The following is a 19,999-nucleotide window of genomic DNA, read 5'->3' on the forward strand; positions in this document are numbered from 1 at the left end:
GCTGTCTGCTGGTAAAATCCCACTGCTGCTGGTGTTTACCCAGAGGGAACTGCTTTGCTGGAATGTGGACCATTCTGATTTTGGCTAGTAGGAATGTGAAGATGAACACCAACACTGCTCAACTCTTTGGGAACAGAGAAACTGGGAGGCACAAGACAGGGGTGACCCTACCTCTAACCAGAACGTAGTGTTCTTTTGTAGGGGCAGTGGGCTAAGTAGTGTTGTAAGACAGGTGAGTGAATTGCTGATTCCTAGTTCTCACCCACTCCTGCTGAGCCTGACAGCAGCTCTCTAATAGGCAGCATGAGCTGGGTACCCAGATGTGATGTGGCCAACGCCATTCGAAGCCAACAGGCTTGTAACTATCAGCACCACCTCAAACATAAGATGAGGACACTGGGCTTAGTTGGATGTCTATGCATCATGGGTGAAAGCCCACAAAATGGCAGCCCAATCACAGCAGAGTGAGGTTTGGCTTAATATTTTGGGATTAATGTAGATATTTATTTTACTGAAGGCTTTGTGCAACAGGCTGTTACAGTGCCTTTATTTTTATGATTCTGTAGGAATATTGTTATGTAAGAGAATGGCAGTCATAAAGGGAGCTGCTGTATAAGAATGAAGCAGTAAGTTTAAAAATAGGTATGCAATTCTTGCCCTTTTCAAAAACTTTTTAATAAAAATGGTGAATAATGAAGAAAAGCCCAGTAGATCTGTAATGTCAATAAAGAGCCACAGTATGAAGTATCTTCTACATTTAATTGTCATTAGGTCTCAAGCAAAGTAGATTATGGAAGAGCACTTTTGCTTTTTATAGCAGGCAGCTTACTGTTTCTGTCTCCTCCTGTTAATACTCATAGGAGTCTTGCATTGATAGCATATTTTAACGATTCATGCATCCACCTTAGTTTAGGGGCATGCAGTGCTGATCTGCAGCCAGATGGTCCAGACAGATGATAAAAGAGTATGCAATGAGGCACCAGAGCACTCATCTCCTACTGCCCTGTCACATTGAAGAAACACTTAATGAAATCTGAAATCGTAACAGCTAAAAATACGTACTGCAGGATGATGGACTTTCACACGTCCCACGGGGATTGAAATGGTTTTTAAATGTAGCTTTTGTGGGAAAGTTGCTGAAATCGCTGCCTTTTTGCGTCCATTTCTGTATGAATTCCTACTGATCTGGTCAAAAGCCATAATTACTTATTTTGTTAGCAATTACCTATATTTTAATCTGGAAATTGCCCACAAAAAGTAAACTATTCTTCAATGTGCTTTGTTGTTCACCAGTTAACTTCTTCTGACATCCTTGTTGCACAGAGCGGTTGGTAGCAATCCATTTTGAGACTTTGCAATTTGACACTTGAACCCATTGATGGGATGTAGGATGAATATTAAGCTTCTGCCTTTGACTTTTTAGAATGTAACTCTTAAAATCAGATTTCTAGACTACAATGGCAAGTTCTGTATTTACTTTCCTAGAACGTTCTGTAATCATTCAAACTCACTGTACATTTGCTGAAATGTTTGCAGAAAGCAGTGTACAAAGGGCAGGGACATACATATCATGAATGTATTTAGAACTCTGAATAAATATTCATCAAATATATTCTGCACTTTTTGTTCTGCTCCTTGTGATATTAGATGTTACCAAAGCTAATATCAAAGCATCAGAGGTGTGACAGATCTTCAGAAAAAGTGCCAAAGTCATGATAGGTAGGGCTTAAAAGTACACAGAGCCGACAAGGCAGTAGGTTTTATCTGAAAAACTTTGATAAAGTAAATATTTTGGAATTCTCTTCTGTTTTGTGAGTTTTATTCAGACTTGATCCTGCTGGAACATAAGCCCAGAACTCTGGAGGACCTCTAAATTGTTGGGCAAGTCTTACTGCATGCATCCTGTCTTTTTTGATATGACGAGAGATCACTTTCAAAACAGAGAGCCTACTGTAATGTGGTGTTGCATAGTAACATAAAGGAGGTTGTTGCCCTTTCTAGTTTTGATGTAATATATTTTTCAGCAGTTAATAAAACTTTCCAATTTTGATGAATTTGTAGAATGCTTAGATTCACTAATGCAAGAAGGTTGTAGGTTAAATCCATGTTTAGAGTAAGATTTATTTGCTCAATTACATTATTCCCACAAGGGTTTAATCACTGTATAAGGTAATACATGAAAGTACCCAGGCTTTTGATTTAGCTTGAAGAAATTCTAGAGGTTTTTTTTTTTTTCCTTGAAAGTTAATCAAGGATAGAGTTTTTTTCAGCTGTGAACATGTAGCAACACACGCCCCTTCAGGTGTGTACACTGGTCGGAGTTGCATCAGTGTTGTTACAACTGCTAATTCTGTTGTGGAGTGCAAATTTTGCAGTAATAACAAGAATAGTTACTCTCCATACCCCCTCCAATATCAACAACTTTAAGAAATTTTGAAACTAGAAGTAATACTATTTTAGTTTGTGCAAGAGCATGGGCAGTATTATAGAGCTATTCAAGTCTGAAATAGACTTTTTTTTCTATCTTGTGTAAAAAGGAGGAATGAGTTGACTTTTTTAATGAGAAATTTGTAGGTGTCAATACAAAATGCTGAAGGGCTGGGATGCTGAATTCAGTGGTCAGCTGCAACATATTACTTTCCTTTGCATTTATTTAAGTGCCTTAATACCTGGAATAAAAAGGAAGAATTTTGCAAGTTTTATGCAACTATTGATCATCCCATGCAGAATAGCCCTTCAAAGAAGTCAAACATGATGAGGTTTCTCCATCCGGTTTCTTTTCTGCTTTTGTTCTTTAAAAGTTCTTGAACTTAAAATATCAATTTTATTGCTGTTTCGAAGATATGAGCTGTAAGTATTATTCCACAAGATGCTAAGTATTCTGTTTCATATGAGCAGGGGTTGTTATCTAGTACATGACAGTATGTACTACCCATGTGAGCAATCCTCTGCTCATCCTGAGCATCCTCCAGTGACCTGAGTTTTCATGGGGCTTCACTTTGCAGTGTGGCATACTTGGGAAGTCAGACAAAGGTTCGTAAGTACTGCTCCTTATCTATGGTAACTGGCTTTAGTGAAGTTGCAGTGGTTTGTGCCAATGATGAATTTGCTATTCAGAATGTTTTCCAGAATGTTTTCCAGAATATCTGTTGCTATATCTGGGCTGACCATCTGACATTTGGATTTCCTGACCTCCTGGGTCAGGTATCTAACTCTGAGGAGTTAGATAGTGAGGAAACAAGAAATACAGGTCAGATACCTTTCTGGCTCAGGCTTTCTGCCTAGCAGCTGTACAAGATGAGGATGCAATGTGGAAGGATTGCACAGGAAATTGTAGTTGTTTCTATACTTTGTAGTTACTTTTGATTTCATGAAGTTTTCTGCTGCCAAGCAGCACAAATTGCAAAAAGGAAAGGTTAATTAACATACATCCTATGGGGTGAACTTCCTAATTAATAGCAGTTTTAACATATATCAGAATTAGCTAATGGAATACTTAAACCAGGATTAGTTAGTTCCAGTTTATGATTTCCGTGTCCATTTTGATTTGAACAGAACATTCCTCAGACAATATGAGAAAAGTGCAGCAGGTTTCAGAATATTTCTCTTAGCTTCCTTTCACATACACAGTGTCTTGTTCTTGAATTTGATTAATATTTTCTGTTCAATTTGTAAAGTAATGACATTTATACAGAGGTTTTCTGGTGTTAACGGGCTTTGAGTTACCCCTAAGCTGTTTTCATTTTGTGATTTTAAAAATGTCACTTGTGAGCTCCTTAAAATGCTATTGTTCCTTGTTTCCTAACAAGTTTTCAGGATTGCAAATGGGTTCTGTTTCAAGGCAAGCCAAGAATATCCCTCAGTAGTCATTTATTCCTCATTGCATTCATCGTGTGAGGAACAGTTTTTCCCTCAACAGCCAGGAGCATTGGAAGCATGGTTGTCAGGATTTAAAGTGAATGAAGTGCAACTTGACAGGCAGAGATGATGTTTCCCATATGTGCAAACATCCATTCATATTTCTGGGAGGTCTTGGGGCTGTCTAAGCCAAAATATTAATGTGGCTCAGTGTGCAGTGAGAAGTCTTTGATTGGCTCTTCAACAAATAATAAGCAGAAAATCCCTTCACTTCTGAGTGCTTCTTGGATTGAAGTCAACAGGATGGTTTCAATATGTCATTATATTGTGCTATTTCAAACTCACAAGTTATGGGATAGGGCCTTGGTTTTAGCAGAGGATGAGTGTCTTGCAGCTTTCAAGAGCCCTTGTACCAAGGCTTTGTTCTCCATATTACTGTCTTCCCTTCGTTTTAATAAGAGCTTTTAAACATTATTTTTTTTTTTTTTAATAAAAAAAAATCTCCAGTGCTTTTAGAAATGAAAAGCAGAGCTGCCCTGCTGAGGTAGGGCATCAAACCACATGAAAAACAAATGCCAAATAAAGCATCTGCAGTGTCCAGGAATCTTGCAGACTTTGCTTTTGTGGCTTTTCACCCAAGGAAGGGAAAGCACAAGCTGATGGTAAACAAGCCTGGTAAACTTAAGTCATGTTAAAGAGAGGTCTGTGGAAATGCATAAATAGATGTCTGTAAATTCCTTGTATTTTGAAAGCAAACTAAGGTGCTTTCATATTAACATCTTCATCTAAAACGCTTTCCAGATGGAAGCACAGTACTTGAAAAGCAACGCATGAGGAAATAAGGCCTATTTATGTGTGAGTGTATGCCACTGTCCCATTCACCATGGTAACTGAGGCTCAGATTCACAAAGTCATCTTGTTCCTTCTTAAGCACCTAAGTACCTCTGAAGTTCTCAGACTAAATCTTTCCCAAGTAAATATGATCTCTGTACAGGTGTTATATAAGTTCCAGGAAACATCCCATCTTCACCTTTTTTTTTTTCCCCTCAACTAAGAAAGCACTGTTTATGGCAGTAATGATTTTTATAGTCAACCCACCAGTCATGCTGTGGAAATGTGCCAAAGAGGAAGATCCGAAAGGTTATGCTGCAAATTGTCAGTTTCTGAACTTCTGGACATTTGGATTCAGGGACTTCATCACTGCTGAAGGCTCATTTTGTGTAACTGAATCCTTTTGATATGAGAGCACTTTGCCTTAGGCCATCTCTTTTCACCTTGTGTTTTGCAATTTCCCCAGAGAACAGGCTAATATTAAAAGTGTGTGATCACTGACACAGCTATCTTCATTTGTGGTCAATATTTTTCAAGCTTAGTATCAAAACTTTGTTTCAGAGCAGAATTAGAGTATAGGAACAAAAGATGGATCTCAGTATTGGGAAGATGTCTGTCAAGTGTCATGTCTTACTTTGCTAACTAGAATGAGAAATGCTGGGTTATCCTTTTGAAGCAATGTTTAGTTACTTGCAGTTTAAAACTGAAAATAACAAGGAACATGAGAATTAATCAAACTATAGGTTTTGAAGGCAAATCCATTTTGTAAATGTCTAATGAACAGTTACTGGTTGTCACACTTCCATTCTGTAGCATTAGTAAAGTAAAGCGATTTACTTGGGTCAGAGTGTCTGGAGTGCATAATGCAATGCTCCAAGAAAAATGTAGATTTTTTTAACTGGCTACAAAACAACTTAAACCAACACCCCAAACCAAGCAAAAATAACAGCTGGAGAGATCACAGAAGTATGTAGTTTAAAGACTAGTACTTCTTGTCTGAAGTTACTTCCAAGTTTAAACACAGTGTAAAGACCTGAGTGTCTGAAACCATCAGATCACCTAAGCGTGTATTTGTTTGTTATTTAATCTTTTTTCCTGTAACAGCCTGTCCAAATTTATACTTCCTATGCTGCTGGGAAATAGCCAACTTTAAAGCTCTGCTTTCTCTGAATAAGAAAACAGAGTAAGGTAACTTCTGACTAGTTAACACTGAGGCACTGAGTTAAAATCATAGAATAGAATCATAGAACGATTAAAATTGTTAAAGACCACTAAGATCATGTAGTCCAACTGTCGATCCATCACCACTATGCCCACTAAACCATGTCCCTCAGTTGACGTGCATCTTCCTATGTATCGCTTCAGATTTGCTTCATCCTAGTGGCTCTTAAGACTTGTTGCAAAAGCAATTTGAATTTTAACACAGGGTTGACTGTAAAAATGATTCATTAGTCATTTTCTGTTTGGTGCATTTACAGTTAGGAATGGTTTGTTCTTGAGCTGTTTGATGTTCATGACTAGATCTCCTTTGATGTTACTTAACATACCATTTTTTGGTGTTGTTTTTTTATTTATTTCTTGCCTGGTTGACTTGAATGCCAGATGAATTGTCATTTGAAGAGCCTATGGTATATATTTTTAAATTATTTGTATCCTAGTTAGTGAAAATATTGTTATTCAAAAGTATGTTCACAAACCTTTGGCCATTGTTCAAGCACTGGAGTAAGCAGATCTGGCTTATTTTACTGAAAAAAAAAATAAAAATATCCACAAATTGGTTTTAAAATTGTGTAGCTATTGATCTTCTTTCTCTACTACAGAAAAACAACAATTTGATTTCTAAGGAAACAGTTACCCAGGGGTTTCTGCCACATCTAGAAAGTTATAGGACTGCTGCCAGGGAGAGGAGTAATATTTGTGTGTTAGAACAAACTGTACCAGCAGTCAGCCTGCGGTATCGTATTTTATGGTTTTCATGATTCCTTCCTCCTGTTCTGCTCTTCTGATTACATGCAGTGCCATAATACCACCCTAAATCTGATTTTGCTCTGTTGGTATACCCAGCATGATGCTGAAGTCTTCTGGTTGTGCACAGTGAAGGTCCACACCTCCTAGTCTGGATGGGTGCTTCTCATGAATATTGTTCATCAAAGCATCTTTTCTTGCAGAAGGACATTTTGTAGCCTTTAAAGAGCAACTTTTCTTCTAACTATGTAGTGCAAGATGAACTTCAGGCAGTCTGCTGTGCTGACAACTTTGCAGAATTGGAGAGAGGATTTATTTGGCAAAGACCAACTGTGACCCTTTGTTGGTAAACAGACATTTCCCCAGTGCGTCTCCAGTGAATCAATCAGAGCCTAGGAGAATAAACGTAACGGATTATAATGCTTCAATTCAGGTGGCTGAACACAAATGCTTAAGAAGTGCTTTCAAAAAAAAAAAAAGGAAGGTATATTTTCACCACCTGCCTAGAACAAATGAGGCTTATCAATTACGTTCCCTCTAATGATTTATTTTATAAGTTCAGGAAGCTGATTCAGTGGAGTCATAATCAGCAGAGGTGTGATGAATGAAATCAGATGAGTGAAATCCTAATCACTCTCATGGCAAGCAGAAATGGGAAGAATCTGTGATTCTTTCTTCTGTGTAAAATGGTCAGAACACAAGTTTATGTGGATGTGATGAGTGAGGATAGAGCAATGTGTGCCTATTTCACAGTTAGCATATGTTCTGAAAGGCTTAAGTTTGTGTGTTGTCAGGATAGGAAAAGAAACTGAAACAGAAAAAGCAACTTTAACTTTGAGAAGAAACTTTAAAGGATTATTTATTTATTGCAGTGCTCCTTATGCAGGTAGTAATCCATTGGAAAATCCTTGAATTTGATGGATTTCTGCTGGATTAGTTGCACGTGTAGCAGAGATGGTGTGGCACAGTTTTTCCCATTGAAAACATTTATTTAAAAAGAATGGGTGGGAAGGTAGTAACTAATCTTTGCAAGGGCATTCTTTCATTAAATTAATGCTTTGCTGGAGGAAGATAGACACAGTCCTACTTAAAACAATTGATTCTTACAACTGTTCATAGGTTTGAGTTTCCTTTTGTGCTTGGATTGGGAATTGAAAGTAAGAGTATAATACAGTGCAGTGATATACTGGAATAGACCTTGTCTTCACAGAATATTTTCTACCCAGAAGGCTTGTCTTTTTAATTTGGTGAACTAGAACATTCCCCTTACATATATAGCTGTAACTAGTAAAGCTCTCCTGACACTGTACTTTTGTCAGTGGTAGAAGCTAAGGAAAATTTGGGATGAGTGTTAAGCAGCATGCTTCTTTATGGAATCCTTGTGAATCTGTGTTAAATTACAATTTTCTCCTCCTTTTTACTTCATATACATGGAAAAAGCATGTACAGAAAAATTATTGCTAGATGTTAAGTTAAGCCTCAAAGTTGAGTGCCATGCACCAAGTCCTAGCGCCTGTATCCATTTCTAATCCCCCAAGGAAGTTGATGAGATTTTTTCAATTGACTTCTTTGATAGCTGAAGCTGACCCTTAATTAATAAATGAGGAAGGTTAAAATGTTATTAGTCATAAATGTAGGTGTAGCCGCTGAGAACTGGGAAACACTTCTCACATGCACATCTATGTGAAAGGGATTGAAAAGGCAGTTATGGAAAGTGTTATCCTCTAATATTATTAAAAGAAAAAGATTTGTAAGTCAAAATAAGATATTTCTACTCAGAAGTCTTTTTTTTTTTTTTTTTTAATCTTTTTATTTTTTCTAATTGCCATTCATACAAAGGCTTTTTCTTAGACAGTAGTACTTTGAATCTTTTCAGAGTGTCTGTAGAACAGAAAGCAGAGCAGCAAAAGTTCTGAGGCTCAAGCTGAACGTTTCTCCATACAAGCCCAAACTGGGTATGTGCCCCTGGGCAGCATGACAATGGAAAAAAATTATAATAGGAAATAGTTTTAATATGTAAATGCACAGTTGAAAAGGAGCCTTTGTGAAGTGCTACTTAAACTTATACTGTTGAATAGATAACTACTATTATACTGTGTTCAAATGGGAATCTGTTATTACAGTAGCAATACTGAGTTTTTAAAAGAGGTCTGTTTTAGTTGGATCAGCTCCTGGCTGGAAAATCACTGTGTTCACAGTATTCATGAATGCTCATCCGCAATCTAAATAAAAATGTGAATACAAATATAAATCGTGACAATCACAAACTCCTTGGTCATCTTTTGGTTTTGCCAACCAGCTGAAATGTTATCATCAACTGGAATTAAAGCATGGAAGAACTCAAACTTAGGAAGGTAAATTGCTCAGTTTTTCACACGTTTGCAAGATGGTAAATTTTAGAAGTATTTAAAGTATAGAAGCATGGCTAAAAAGAAACAAAAGAAACAAACAAACAAAACCAGCATACAAATCAACTGCGTTTTGGGAGGCTGTAATGGTATAGTATGAACAGTCATACCTTTCTGGTAGCAGTGCTACTGCTCTGCTGTTGAGAGCCATAGAAGAAGAGCTAGTGGCGAGAAAGAACATGATTTGTTCTGTTTGAGGTTAGTATGGCCAGCAAGCAGCCTTGGCGGACATTCCTTTCAGCTGACCATGAGTGATCCCTTCTGCATGAGGTGGCTGAATGAATCAGTAGCCTGTGCCCCCTGCAGAGCAGCCACTAGTGGCTTGGGGTATCTAATTTTAATCAAGCTTCTTTTAATTAATCCATGCTGTTGGATTAGCTAGGTTAAGTTAGATGTTTGTTCTCTCTGAATATCTGATTTGATTATATATGTCTTTAAATATAAAGCCAGTTACTAATTAGGTACGTATTAAATTTATGAAACAAGACAGCAAGGTTGGTTGAAAATTAATTGACTTTCTCTGCCATTTTTTACATTAGAAGAGTCTGGCACTTTGACTCAGTGGTGTTAATGAATACACTGAATTGTCACAGCAGTTTTTTGAAGCGATTAAACACCAGCAAAGAGAATTCTTAGAATATGAGCATGTACTGGGTGTTGAGTGGGCTCTCCTTGCACTGGCTTCACAGACTACAGTATGGGTGAGGCAGTTTTTTGTTTGATGTGTGTCCTTCTAAAGAGTTTGGAGGAGGAGGAGGAGGAGAAAGGGGGCAGGTTACAGTAAGGCAATTTGCAAGGTTTGTCTTTGGTGCACAGTAAAGATTGAGCATGATGTCTCATCTTTCCATTGCCAGCCTAGAAACAAGGTACAGAGTCAGGCTTCTCAGCCTCTCTGCCATCTTCTGTGTGATGGCACAGCTCTATCAATGTGCTTAATGAAGCAATTATCCTCATAGTCATTTCTTCCAGAGTTCTTTGAGAAGTGAAAATTTGTAATAATATAAAATACTACTACTGCTTGCAGCTGTGAGCTATGGTAGATCAAGCTATCAGTTTTCCACTGCAACTCTTTAGTCCTGCTTCCAACATCTACCTTATATATGGCTATAAATCTTCCAGGAGTGTAATAAAGGTGAACTGCATTTCACTGTAATGGGGTATGTCTTATGTGAAGACAGACATTAGGAGTTCTATGTGTAATAGCTAGTGCTTCCAAACATTAACGTCAAAAGACAGGATGTAGCACTATGTACTGCAGAAGTCATTCAGAGGTATTGCAGTTTTCTGTCCTGAAGTATCCTGATTTTATCATAGCAGTGCTGCTCTGGTTCAGGAGTTGGTGCCATTTGTTTTATAAAACTCATTCTGAGGTGCTCGTAGCTCTTCTGCTCTGCACATCAGAAGTCATTCTCGAAAAGTGAATGCTTCTGACTGAGTTGTTTTTCCTTTATTTATTTATTTTCCTTTTTTAATGTTAAAAGTCTTCTAGCCAAATATCTGATTTTGAAAATTCTACTTCTTTTGCCAGTGCTGGAGTCATAGCAATTACATGACACTTTTAGAGACCCCCAAATGCAAATAGATACCTTAAGAGATTCACAGAAGAGCCTATTTCCTACTGAAGACATTTAGAAATGTAACTGATTGTTCCTATGTGAAAGTTACTTTCTGGTACTGAACTGAATAAATAAACACATTAATATTATGTTGTGGGTTATATTTCAGTACCTTTCAACTTTTCTAAATGTGAATGATTACAAACTGGATGTAGTTAAAACACTACTGATGTGCATGAGCTTTGTCTCTCATTTATGACTTAAATATAGAGTTCTCATTATTTGTGAACCAAAAAAATATATATATATTCATTGTTCTGTATAGTTGTGAAAATGTTTAAGGAAAAGTACACACTGGTTCTGATATTCATTGTTAGGCAAAAGCATCCCGTTATTAAATCCCAGTCCACCATTCCTGCATCCCAGCTCTTGTCATTTCACAGTGTCTTTTGGTCAGATTAAGTGCTGCGGCAAGTCAGTACAATTCCTGTGGAGACTGCATTACTCCCAAGTAAAGTCTGGCTTTCTGCCTAGCTCTGTCTCACCTCCCCCTAAGTCTGGGTGATGCAAAGAGGCTGGCTGAGGAGGAGAGCAAAGAAAGCAGAGAAGCTAAAAGATGAACTGACTTGATAACTGTCTTCAGTGTGCTTTGTGTTACTGCTCTTCTCAGGTTGCTCTTATGAAAGGATGCTGTGTATTAGGAGGTTGCTCCCATCACCTGTTTTTTTACTCAGAAGGTAAAAAAAAAACCAAAACACAACACCTTCCTCCTAATACCTAACCTAAACCTCCCCTCTCATAGTTTAAAACCATTCCCCTTTGTCCTATCTCTATCCACCCTTGTAAACAGCTCTTCCCCCTCCTGTTTATATGCTCCCTTCAAATATTGGAAGGCCACAATGAGGTCTCCCCTGAGCCTTCTCTTTTCCAAGCTAAGCAAGCCCAGTTCCCTCAACTTTTCTTCATAGGAAAGGTGCTCCAGCCCTCTGATCATCTTAGTGGCCCTCTTCTGGACTTGTTTCAAGAGCTCCATGTCTTTCTTGTGCTGGGGACTTCTAGCCTAGACATAGTACTCCAGATGGGGACAAATCATGTCCACAACCACAAAGACCTGAACATCTTACTGACCTGCCTTTCAATCCTTTCCCCTGTTAAAAAACAGTCTAATGCCACTCTGCTTGAAAAGTAGGTTAGGACTCTTGCTTGCCTTGCTATCCATCTTTTCTCTGCAAGGAAACAAGAATAAAGGCAAGATTGTCTCAGCTGAAATTCAGGGCATGGGTCTAAGTGGCAAACCTACAGCTAGCCAAAGTGCAGCTCTCTGGGATAAGGCTTCATGATCCTTTGTTCAGCTATCCCCTATGGCATGCACATGTGCCTCAGACTGTAGTGTGGGAGGTGGTGGGAGAGGCTGCACAGCTGCTGCAGGTGAGGGGAGAGGATATGATTCAGCAACAGTGATGAATGAGGCAGGTAGGCAGCTTAATGCCCTACACTCAACTTCTGTGATCGTCCCTGTCTTCATCCCTAATGTGGTGTATGAATTTTAAGAGGAAGTCTGCTTTCTCTGAAGAGCCCTTTAAAAGCAATGTCCAGAATTGTGAATTCTTGCTGGAGCTATACCTGGCAGGTCTGCTTCAGAAAGATCTCTCTGACTTCTTTCAAACTGACTCCTCAAAACATTTAAAGCTTAAATCCCCAACCTGATGATTCCTTCATAAAATCTGAAATTTCTTCTTTATTTCCAGGAAACACAGACTACCTGACATTTGTATCACATTTCAAATATTTGAGCTCTGAGTCAAGTTTCATTGGGCATATGAATCCATTTGTTGCATCTTGTACTTCCTAGTGTAGTAAGACTTTCCTACAGCAGACAAATGTATGTCGGTATCATTTTGTAGAGTGGTTTCTGGTCCTAATCATGAAAGTCATTACAATCATTTTTTTTTCAGTGCCAGAGCTTTGATTGCAGCACACATCCAGCTCTACATTCTTTGCCTGTACTATTTGCCTTTCAGACTGAACACAAAATTCTGAGGCATTTATCTCTACTGTTCTGTGGTTGAAGAAATTTTAGCTTGAATTTGTCATGTACCTTTTGAACAGCTTACGTTTAAATGCAGTATTTAAACATTCAATCTTGTGAGAGAATCTCCTGTTACATAAAACACGTGAACTTTTAATGATGTACATTGAGGGCCAGAGTGTATAGACTACCCAAGTGCAGGGCTGTACCTCAGAATTACATAGATTAGAGTGGCAGCTGCCTGTTCACAGAAATGCTCTGTAGCAGAAGAGGTGCACGGAGAAATCCTCTGACATCTTGCTTTTCTTGAAAACCAGGCAACACTTCTAAGTAGTAATATTTATGCTCTGGATCAGTTTTGCTCGTTCTGCTTCATCTGCCCAAGCCTCCTAAATGCTTCCTGTTAATATTAATAGAATTTTTATGAAAGTTCATTTGGACAAAGTTCATCAGAATATCATGCATGGAAAGCAACTGAACTAATGCTGCTCCTCAGCCTCTGCACAGACTTGGTGTCAGTCTATCTTGCACACTAGGGGACTGTAATAGATGGACAAGTGTGCTTGGATACCAAAGACTGTAGTAGATGCTGGTTCACAGAAGATAGTTTAGAGCCAACTCAGTGCTCACGAGGCATCAGCAAGTGTATGGTGTATGGCTTCAAAAAAACACCTTGGTTAAATTTTCTTCTGGCTCATTGGGTGACATTGGTTACGTCTGGTTTAGGCTGTCTTTGCAGACAACAAAGATTATAGCCTTATGTGCATAAATCTGTTTTTCACTGTCTTCTGTTTCTGTTAGTAGATTATAAACAGGAAACAAAACTGTATGCTTTTTGAATGAAGAATACTCTGACAGATCCAAATAATCTGTAAACTAGCTAACCAAATAAAGCTATTAAAAAGCCAACCAAACAAACACACACTAATGCCACAAATAATTTTCAGGTAAAACTGACCTATCTCCTCAGGATCGGTGTACAATATAATATGCAAGCTTGATTCTGATCTCACTGAGGCACTGGACTGGATTGGACCACTCTGCTCACAGCTAGGCAAAACTGGCTTCTATCCTTAAGAACTCAACTACTTTTACTGTAGCACATGAAAGATTCACCTGTGGGCAAAATTGTTGAAGTTTATTGTGCTGTTTGCTGAAATCTGAGTACTTGCATTTAAATCATGTGTCAGAATAGAAGAATTTTCCTGCTGAGGAAAAACAGAATATATCATATGGTAATAAAACAGAAAATTCAGAACTTGATTATTTTTTTTTTTTTCATTTTGCAGAATATTACAACATTTTCACACTACATCTGAAGATTATACTGTCATTTTCACATCTGGATGCACGGCTGCACTTAAACTGGTAGCAGAAGTATTCCCGTGGGTACCTGAAGGCACAGAGCAACCGAGTAGTCGATTCTGTTACCTAATTGACAGCCACACATCTGTGGTGGGTATGAGGGGCATAACTGCCTCAATGAATGTATTATCTGTTCCAGTAAAACCAAAGGATAAGATGTTATTGGAGAAAGACTGGTTACCAGCTGAAGAACAAAACTGCACAACACCTCATCTTTTCTCTTATCCAGCTCAGAGCAATTTTTCTGGTACCAAATATCCCCTTTCATGGATACAAGACATAAAATCTGGAAAATTCTGCCCTGTCAAAATACCAGGGAAGTGGTTTGTTCTATTAGATGCAGCCTCATACGTGAGCAGCTCTCCATTAGACTTGGGAGTTCACCAAGCTGACTTTATCCCCATCTCATTCTATAAAATCTTTGGATTCCCTACTGGCTTAGGAGCATTACTGGTAAACAACCGGATTGCCCCCCTCTTGAGGAAAACCTATTTTGGAGGTGGAACTGCCGCTGCCTACCTTGCAGGAGAAGACTTTTACTTCCCAAAGAAGTCTATAGCAGAAAGGTAAGGCTTTGTTTAACAAAACTTGTGGCTTTTTGTTTATTCTGTTTGCTTTAGACAAATGTCTTAGTGTTGGAGCATGCACTCCTCTCTGATAATTGTGTTGCTTTATGCAATTAGATAGGCGTTTCTCATCCAACTCTGTTTTCTTCTTATTTTCATATCTAAAAGATGTTATCTGAAATATCCAACTTCCTTCTTTGATCTACGTTGTCACAACGAGTAAAACTGTATGGGTTTATCCAGTGACATAAAAGTCAATCCTTGTGTTTTTTAAATTTTACGTGAGGTACTCAACAGAACCCTGATTTGTTCTTGAACGCCTGCACCTGGAGCAGACAGGCCATGAGTGGTCACGCTATAATGACCCAAATGGAAAGTAAGGGCCATAGATTTCACTTACTCTTAGTAGAAGCTTTATGTGAGTAACACATACAATAAGGTGAATTACGAAGGACTAATATTTGTAGCTCTCTTATTTTAGGACTGAGGTTCTGGAGAAGCTGTGAAGCTCTCCTGCTGAAGATAGAGGACACCTAAAAGGAGGTGAAACAGAAATAGATAAGGAAGTACAAGATGATATATTAACTTCCCTAGTTCTTTAGCATACTGAAATACTACTGCTGGTGATACTTGATCTTTCTGCCTCTCTCCCTCAAGCCAGGATCACCTTACAAAAATGTAGAGAAGGGGCTTCCTTCCTGCAACATCCAATATGTCTGCACAAAGGGAAGATTTGAGATCAACATTTGGTATTAGGAGTGTCTGGAAATGAAAAAGAGAAATAATAAATACAGCCAGTCATGCCTTACATTTGTTTATGGGTTTGTATTCACAAAGTCCAGCATCTCCCATGATGTAAATGCCTGTTCTTCAAGTATATGTGTAATAATGAGCATTATGCTTGATGTATGTGAACCTCTCCTAGTCGCGTGCAATGAGTGCTGCTATGGTGTTTCAGTTCTGGAGTGGTAAATGTAGTGGCTAGCTCCATTAAGCTGGCTCTCTTCAAGTACAAAGCTACATATTATTTTAGAAATGAAAATTGGTAGGTGAACAGCCATTTAATCCTTTAACTTATTTAAAAAAACAAACAAGCAAAAAAAACACAAAAACAAACAACAGGGAAGTATTATTGTTCTGAGTTCTGCTTCTGTGTTGTTGGTTTTTTTTAAACCAACAAGGCCTTTAAGTGCAACAAAATTACTCATTGCGCATCAGAATGAAAGGGCACAAAAATGTGGGATGTTATGGTGCTCCAATATCACTTGCAAGTCAAGGAGAAAGCCTGCTTTAGTTTGACCTGGGTAGACTCTTAATTTCTGAGTAGCTTTCTAGAGATAATTGACACATAACTCCTGATGTTCCATAGCAGATGAAAATATCTGATAAACGTGACAGATCTCAATTCTTCTTTTACACCTTTTGGAAAGGTATGTGGGAATCTTGAGGAAGCTCGATCTCTTTTTCAAGAGTCTTCAGAGATTGTCTGCTTTTAAGTCATTCAGGCATTTGAGGCTCCCAAAATTTTCAAGGGCTTTTTTTTTTTTTTTTTTTTTTTTTTTTTTGTTACTGGGTCAGAAGAAAGGCCTGCTTTAACCTTCTTCTAGGCCAGAGTTATAAACAAGGAAATGTATCCAATTGAATTTCTCAGGCTGAGAGCAGAGTGTCTAATCTTGGTTTGAGGGAACCTAACATATAATCAAATCTGACACCTGGACATAGACATGTGATTGATACTAGTTCCTGGTAGACACCAGTGTCACTCAGTTTGACTCATATATTGATATTTACTTCTGTTTTCATCTACTCCTTTGCTTTTTATTTGAAAACCTAATTGTCAAAAGTTTGTGTTTAGAGCATTATTGATGCTGTCCGTAATCCCTTGTGAACTCTGGACGCTTAAAGTCCTGCCTACAGAAGCTGACATTTTCAAAGATAGGTCAAGGAATGAAGATAACCATTTCTTGTAAAAATAAAAAATGATAGCATTGAAAGTCTCAATCAGTAGTCTCCATGCTGTTCCATATGGGTTTTTTTCCTATTCAGACATTGTGGCGCTTTGCTTCAGTGTATCTTTCAAGTTGTTTCCGAATAATAAAACACACAAAGTAGATTGGAACAGATCTACTAGATTTCAGATGAGAAAGCCAGCCATCGTGGCCAAAGCTAATGATTACCTCATCTGTGGCCATGTTTCCATTTCATCACTAGTGTCTAAAACACAAATCATTATTTCTTGTATAAACAGCTAATTTGCAGAAAGGAGCTTCCAGCCTTGGAGGTGTCTAAACGCAGCTGGGAAGACATTTAGCGATCAGCTCCAGCTGGACATGCTTTGGGTAGGAGCTGAGACTTAAGACCCTCTGGGATCCCTTCTGACCTCTGTGTTCCCACTGTTGATCCTGAGCACCACTGCTGAGCTCCATATTCATTCTTTCTTTGGATACATCTCTGTGATTTCTAAAGATTGGTTTCTTAAAACAGTTCTTTTGAAAAAAGGTTTTTTAAAGTATTGCATTAACATTGGAAGTGAACAAATGGAAATGTTTCATTTTGTGAGCTAATTTATGAGTACCTCCCCTACGAAGACAGGCTGAGGGAGGTGGGCTTGTTCAGCCTGGAGAAGAGAAGGCTGTGGGGTGGCCTCATTGCAGCCTTCCAGTACCTGAAGGGAGCCTAGGTACTCAGGAGAGGAGTCAACTCTTTGAAAAGGTAGATAACAGCAGGACAAGGGGAAATGGTTTTAAGTTGAGAGAGGGAAGATTTAGGCTGGATATCAGGGGAAGTTCTTTAATATGAGAGTGGTGAGGTGCTGGAACAGGCTGCCCAGAGAGGCTGTGGAATCCTTGACCCTGGAGGTGTTCAAGGCCAGGTTAGATGGAGCCCTGGGCAGCCTGGTCTAGTATTAGATATGGAAGCTGGTGGCCCTGCTTGTGGCAGGGGAGTTGGAGCTTGATGACCCTAGAAGTCCCTTCCAACCTGGGCCATTCTGTGATTTTATGATTTATAAGGAAACCTGCATTGTAACAAATATTACTGGAGAAGGAGATTAAAATATGTATGTCTGGATGCCTTCAGCAGTAGGCATCCCTTGTGCATAATTAAAGTGCAATGTAATAAGATAATGGCTTTTTGTGAGTCAAGGTGAAACTTGAGTGGAGATGTATAATGAGGGTGTTTATTCATTTTCCTTCCCAGAACTGTCAGAATTGTTACCTTTTGTTTTAATGGGTACAGCTTTTCCTGGTGTTATTGGTAGTTTATTTTGTTGTTGTTGCTATATAAATTATTTTATTTCAGACTCTTAGTTTTTTTTAATACCCTTAAATCATTTTCATACTTTCCCATTTCATATCAGTAGCCAGTCTTTCTATATCAAATTCTAAAATCATGTTTATTGTATTTTCACCCCTGTATCAAACAGCTTGAAAAATTATTGTTATCATTCACAAATCTAGCCTCATTTCCCATGTTGTTTTTTTTCTCCGCAGCATGAGATAATAAAATAATATGATTATATATAGCAAGAATTCAGTGATAAAATATTCATCATGTGTCCTATTTTTTCTTTTGTATCTGGGAGTGCTATTCAGAATCTGATCATTCTGGAATTTATGACTAAGGGAAGAGGCACTGTTGCGTTATCTGTAAATTGGATACCTGCATTGTAGTCTACCAGTGTGTGAGCTGTTGTGTGTTTTTCATTTCCAAATGCATTTTCAACATCTTTGAAAATCCACATGGCGTGATTTTCTTCCTGACCAATTTTAGCGGTTCTTGTCTCCTCTGCTTGGATGATTTGACAGTCCCAGAGCAGCAGCCACACTGTTGTAATCTATGATGCAGTGTACTTAACCAGAGCAGTAGGAAAGGTGTTTTATTTTCTTGATGCGGTAACTTTCTATCTGTGAAGTTATTCAGTGGCTGTTGTATATGACTTGCCAATAAAAGGTGAGATCCATAAAGTTCTGTGGGAAATGAGCTTGATTAGGTTGCACCCGTGTACCTCAGTGGAGAACTGTGGTAGAGATAGAGTTGGGATGGAGTCTGCGTACCTGTGCGGATGTGTAAGTAATGACATAGTTTGGATCCTCAATTGCGTGCTGAGCTTGTCCATGCTGAAAGGAAGGGAAAGGACAGGAAAATGAAGCCAGAAAGTTAGGATCCAAAGGATCTACTACTAGGTTCCCAAGAACAGCTATCATTTTGAGGGATTGAGTATAATACCCTGGGTCTGGGTAATTGATGTAGAACATCTCTAGAATCCCTTGGTAAAAAGCTGATTTTCCTGGTTGAAGTTGTCTCTTGTGTTTTATTGCATACTTCTGTCAGCATAGAAAATGCTGATTTACTGCACTAAAACTCTTCACGATACTGAGGAATCACCTAAGGGCTGGACTACTGATGCTGGCGTTGTCATCTGGCTCCCACACCCTTGGGGCTCCACCCATAGAATGTTTTTAATGTGAGAAGTGGCTGAAATGGTGCTAGTACTACTTGTTCAAAGCATATTGTTATGGTCCTTACATGGTTTTGAGATTTTTTTTGAGATCTCCAAACAGGACCACTTAAGAAGGATTTCTAAATCCAAAAAATTCCTCAACAACCATCCCTTCAAACAGAAGTGATAACTTTCAGACGATGTATTTGGGAAGTGATAGGGGTCTTCATCTAATTTCAAATGGGTGTTCACTGCGAGGCTGCCTCTGCACCTGATAGACTGCCTGGGACTTGCCAGCCTGAACGGGCAACAGGAAACCAAGATGTCAGCTCTACCTCCTCTTAAGTGCCACTATCCCATAGAGATGAGATGCTGAGGGCATGGGGTGGAATTGGGTAGGAGTCTCACAGATTCTGTCCCTGTTGGAAAGACAGATAAAAGACTTTTACTTAATTGATGGAATTTAATTCTGAAAAGTTCTACAGCTGTTTCTCAAAGCAAGAGCTGTGAAGGAGGAGAATATTTGCTTTCTGAGTAACTGTAAGAAGACTTAAGAGAACCTTCACTTTTTCCCCTCTCTACTGAAGTGTACCTGCTAGAAAGCTTCCAACAGTTCGTCTTATTATTTCTTGGGAAGAAGGGGACAGTTGACATTTTCAGGGTGGTGGGTTGTTTTGTTTTGTTTTTTTGCCATGGTCTGCAAGGTTCTTCAGTATTTGATACTCAAAATCTTTTGCTCTATTTTTTATCTCACTATTGAGGTGGCACTCATATATCATTTTTGTACTCTAATATTCTAGATAATTTTTTTTTTTCCAATAATGAAGTTGCTTTATTGCCCAGAAACTCAACATAGTTAGAATAAACTGAAGGTTATACTTTGGTGAGTCGAATGTAATCCTTTGAGATCATTTTTGTTCTTGATTCACTTCCGCTTCCCACAGAGGTTCAGACAGGCATCTCCCCAAGTGCAAAGTTGG

At 38.5% G+C, this 19,999-nt stretch overlaps 1 protein-coding gene across 1 annotated transcript in view; it reads left to right on the forward strand.

The window, feature by feature from the left end:
• The window catches only part of MOCOS (molybdenum cofactor sulfurase), a gene marked incomplete at both ends in the record, with an annotated part of 204,884 nt that overhangs the window by 65,975 nt on the left and 118,910 nt on the right, over positions 1-19,999 (forward strand). Inside the window, one exon of the mRNA XM_079533631.1 lies at positions 13,937-14,578. Within this exon, the coding sequence (XP_079389757.1) occupies positions 13,937-14,578 (642 nt within the window). The remainder of the gene's footprint in view (positions 1-13,936; positions 14,579-19,999) is intronic.

Source organism: Tetrao urogallus (genome assembly GCF_951394365.1).
Source record: "Tetrao urogallus genome assembly, chromosome: 3".
Lineage (NCBI taxonomy): Eukaryota > Metazoa > Chordata > Aves > Galliformes > Phasianidae > Tetrao > Tetrao urogallus.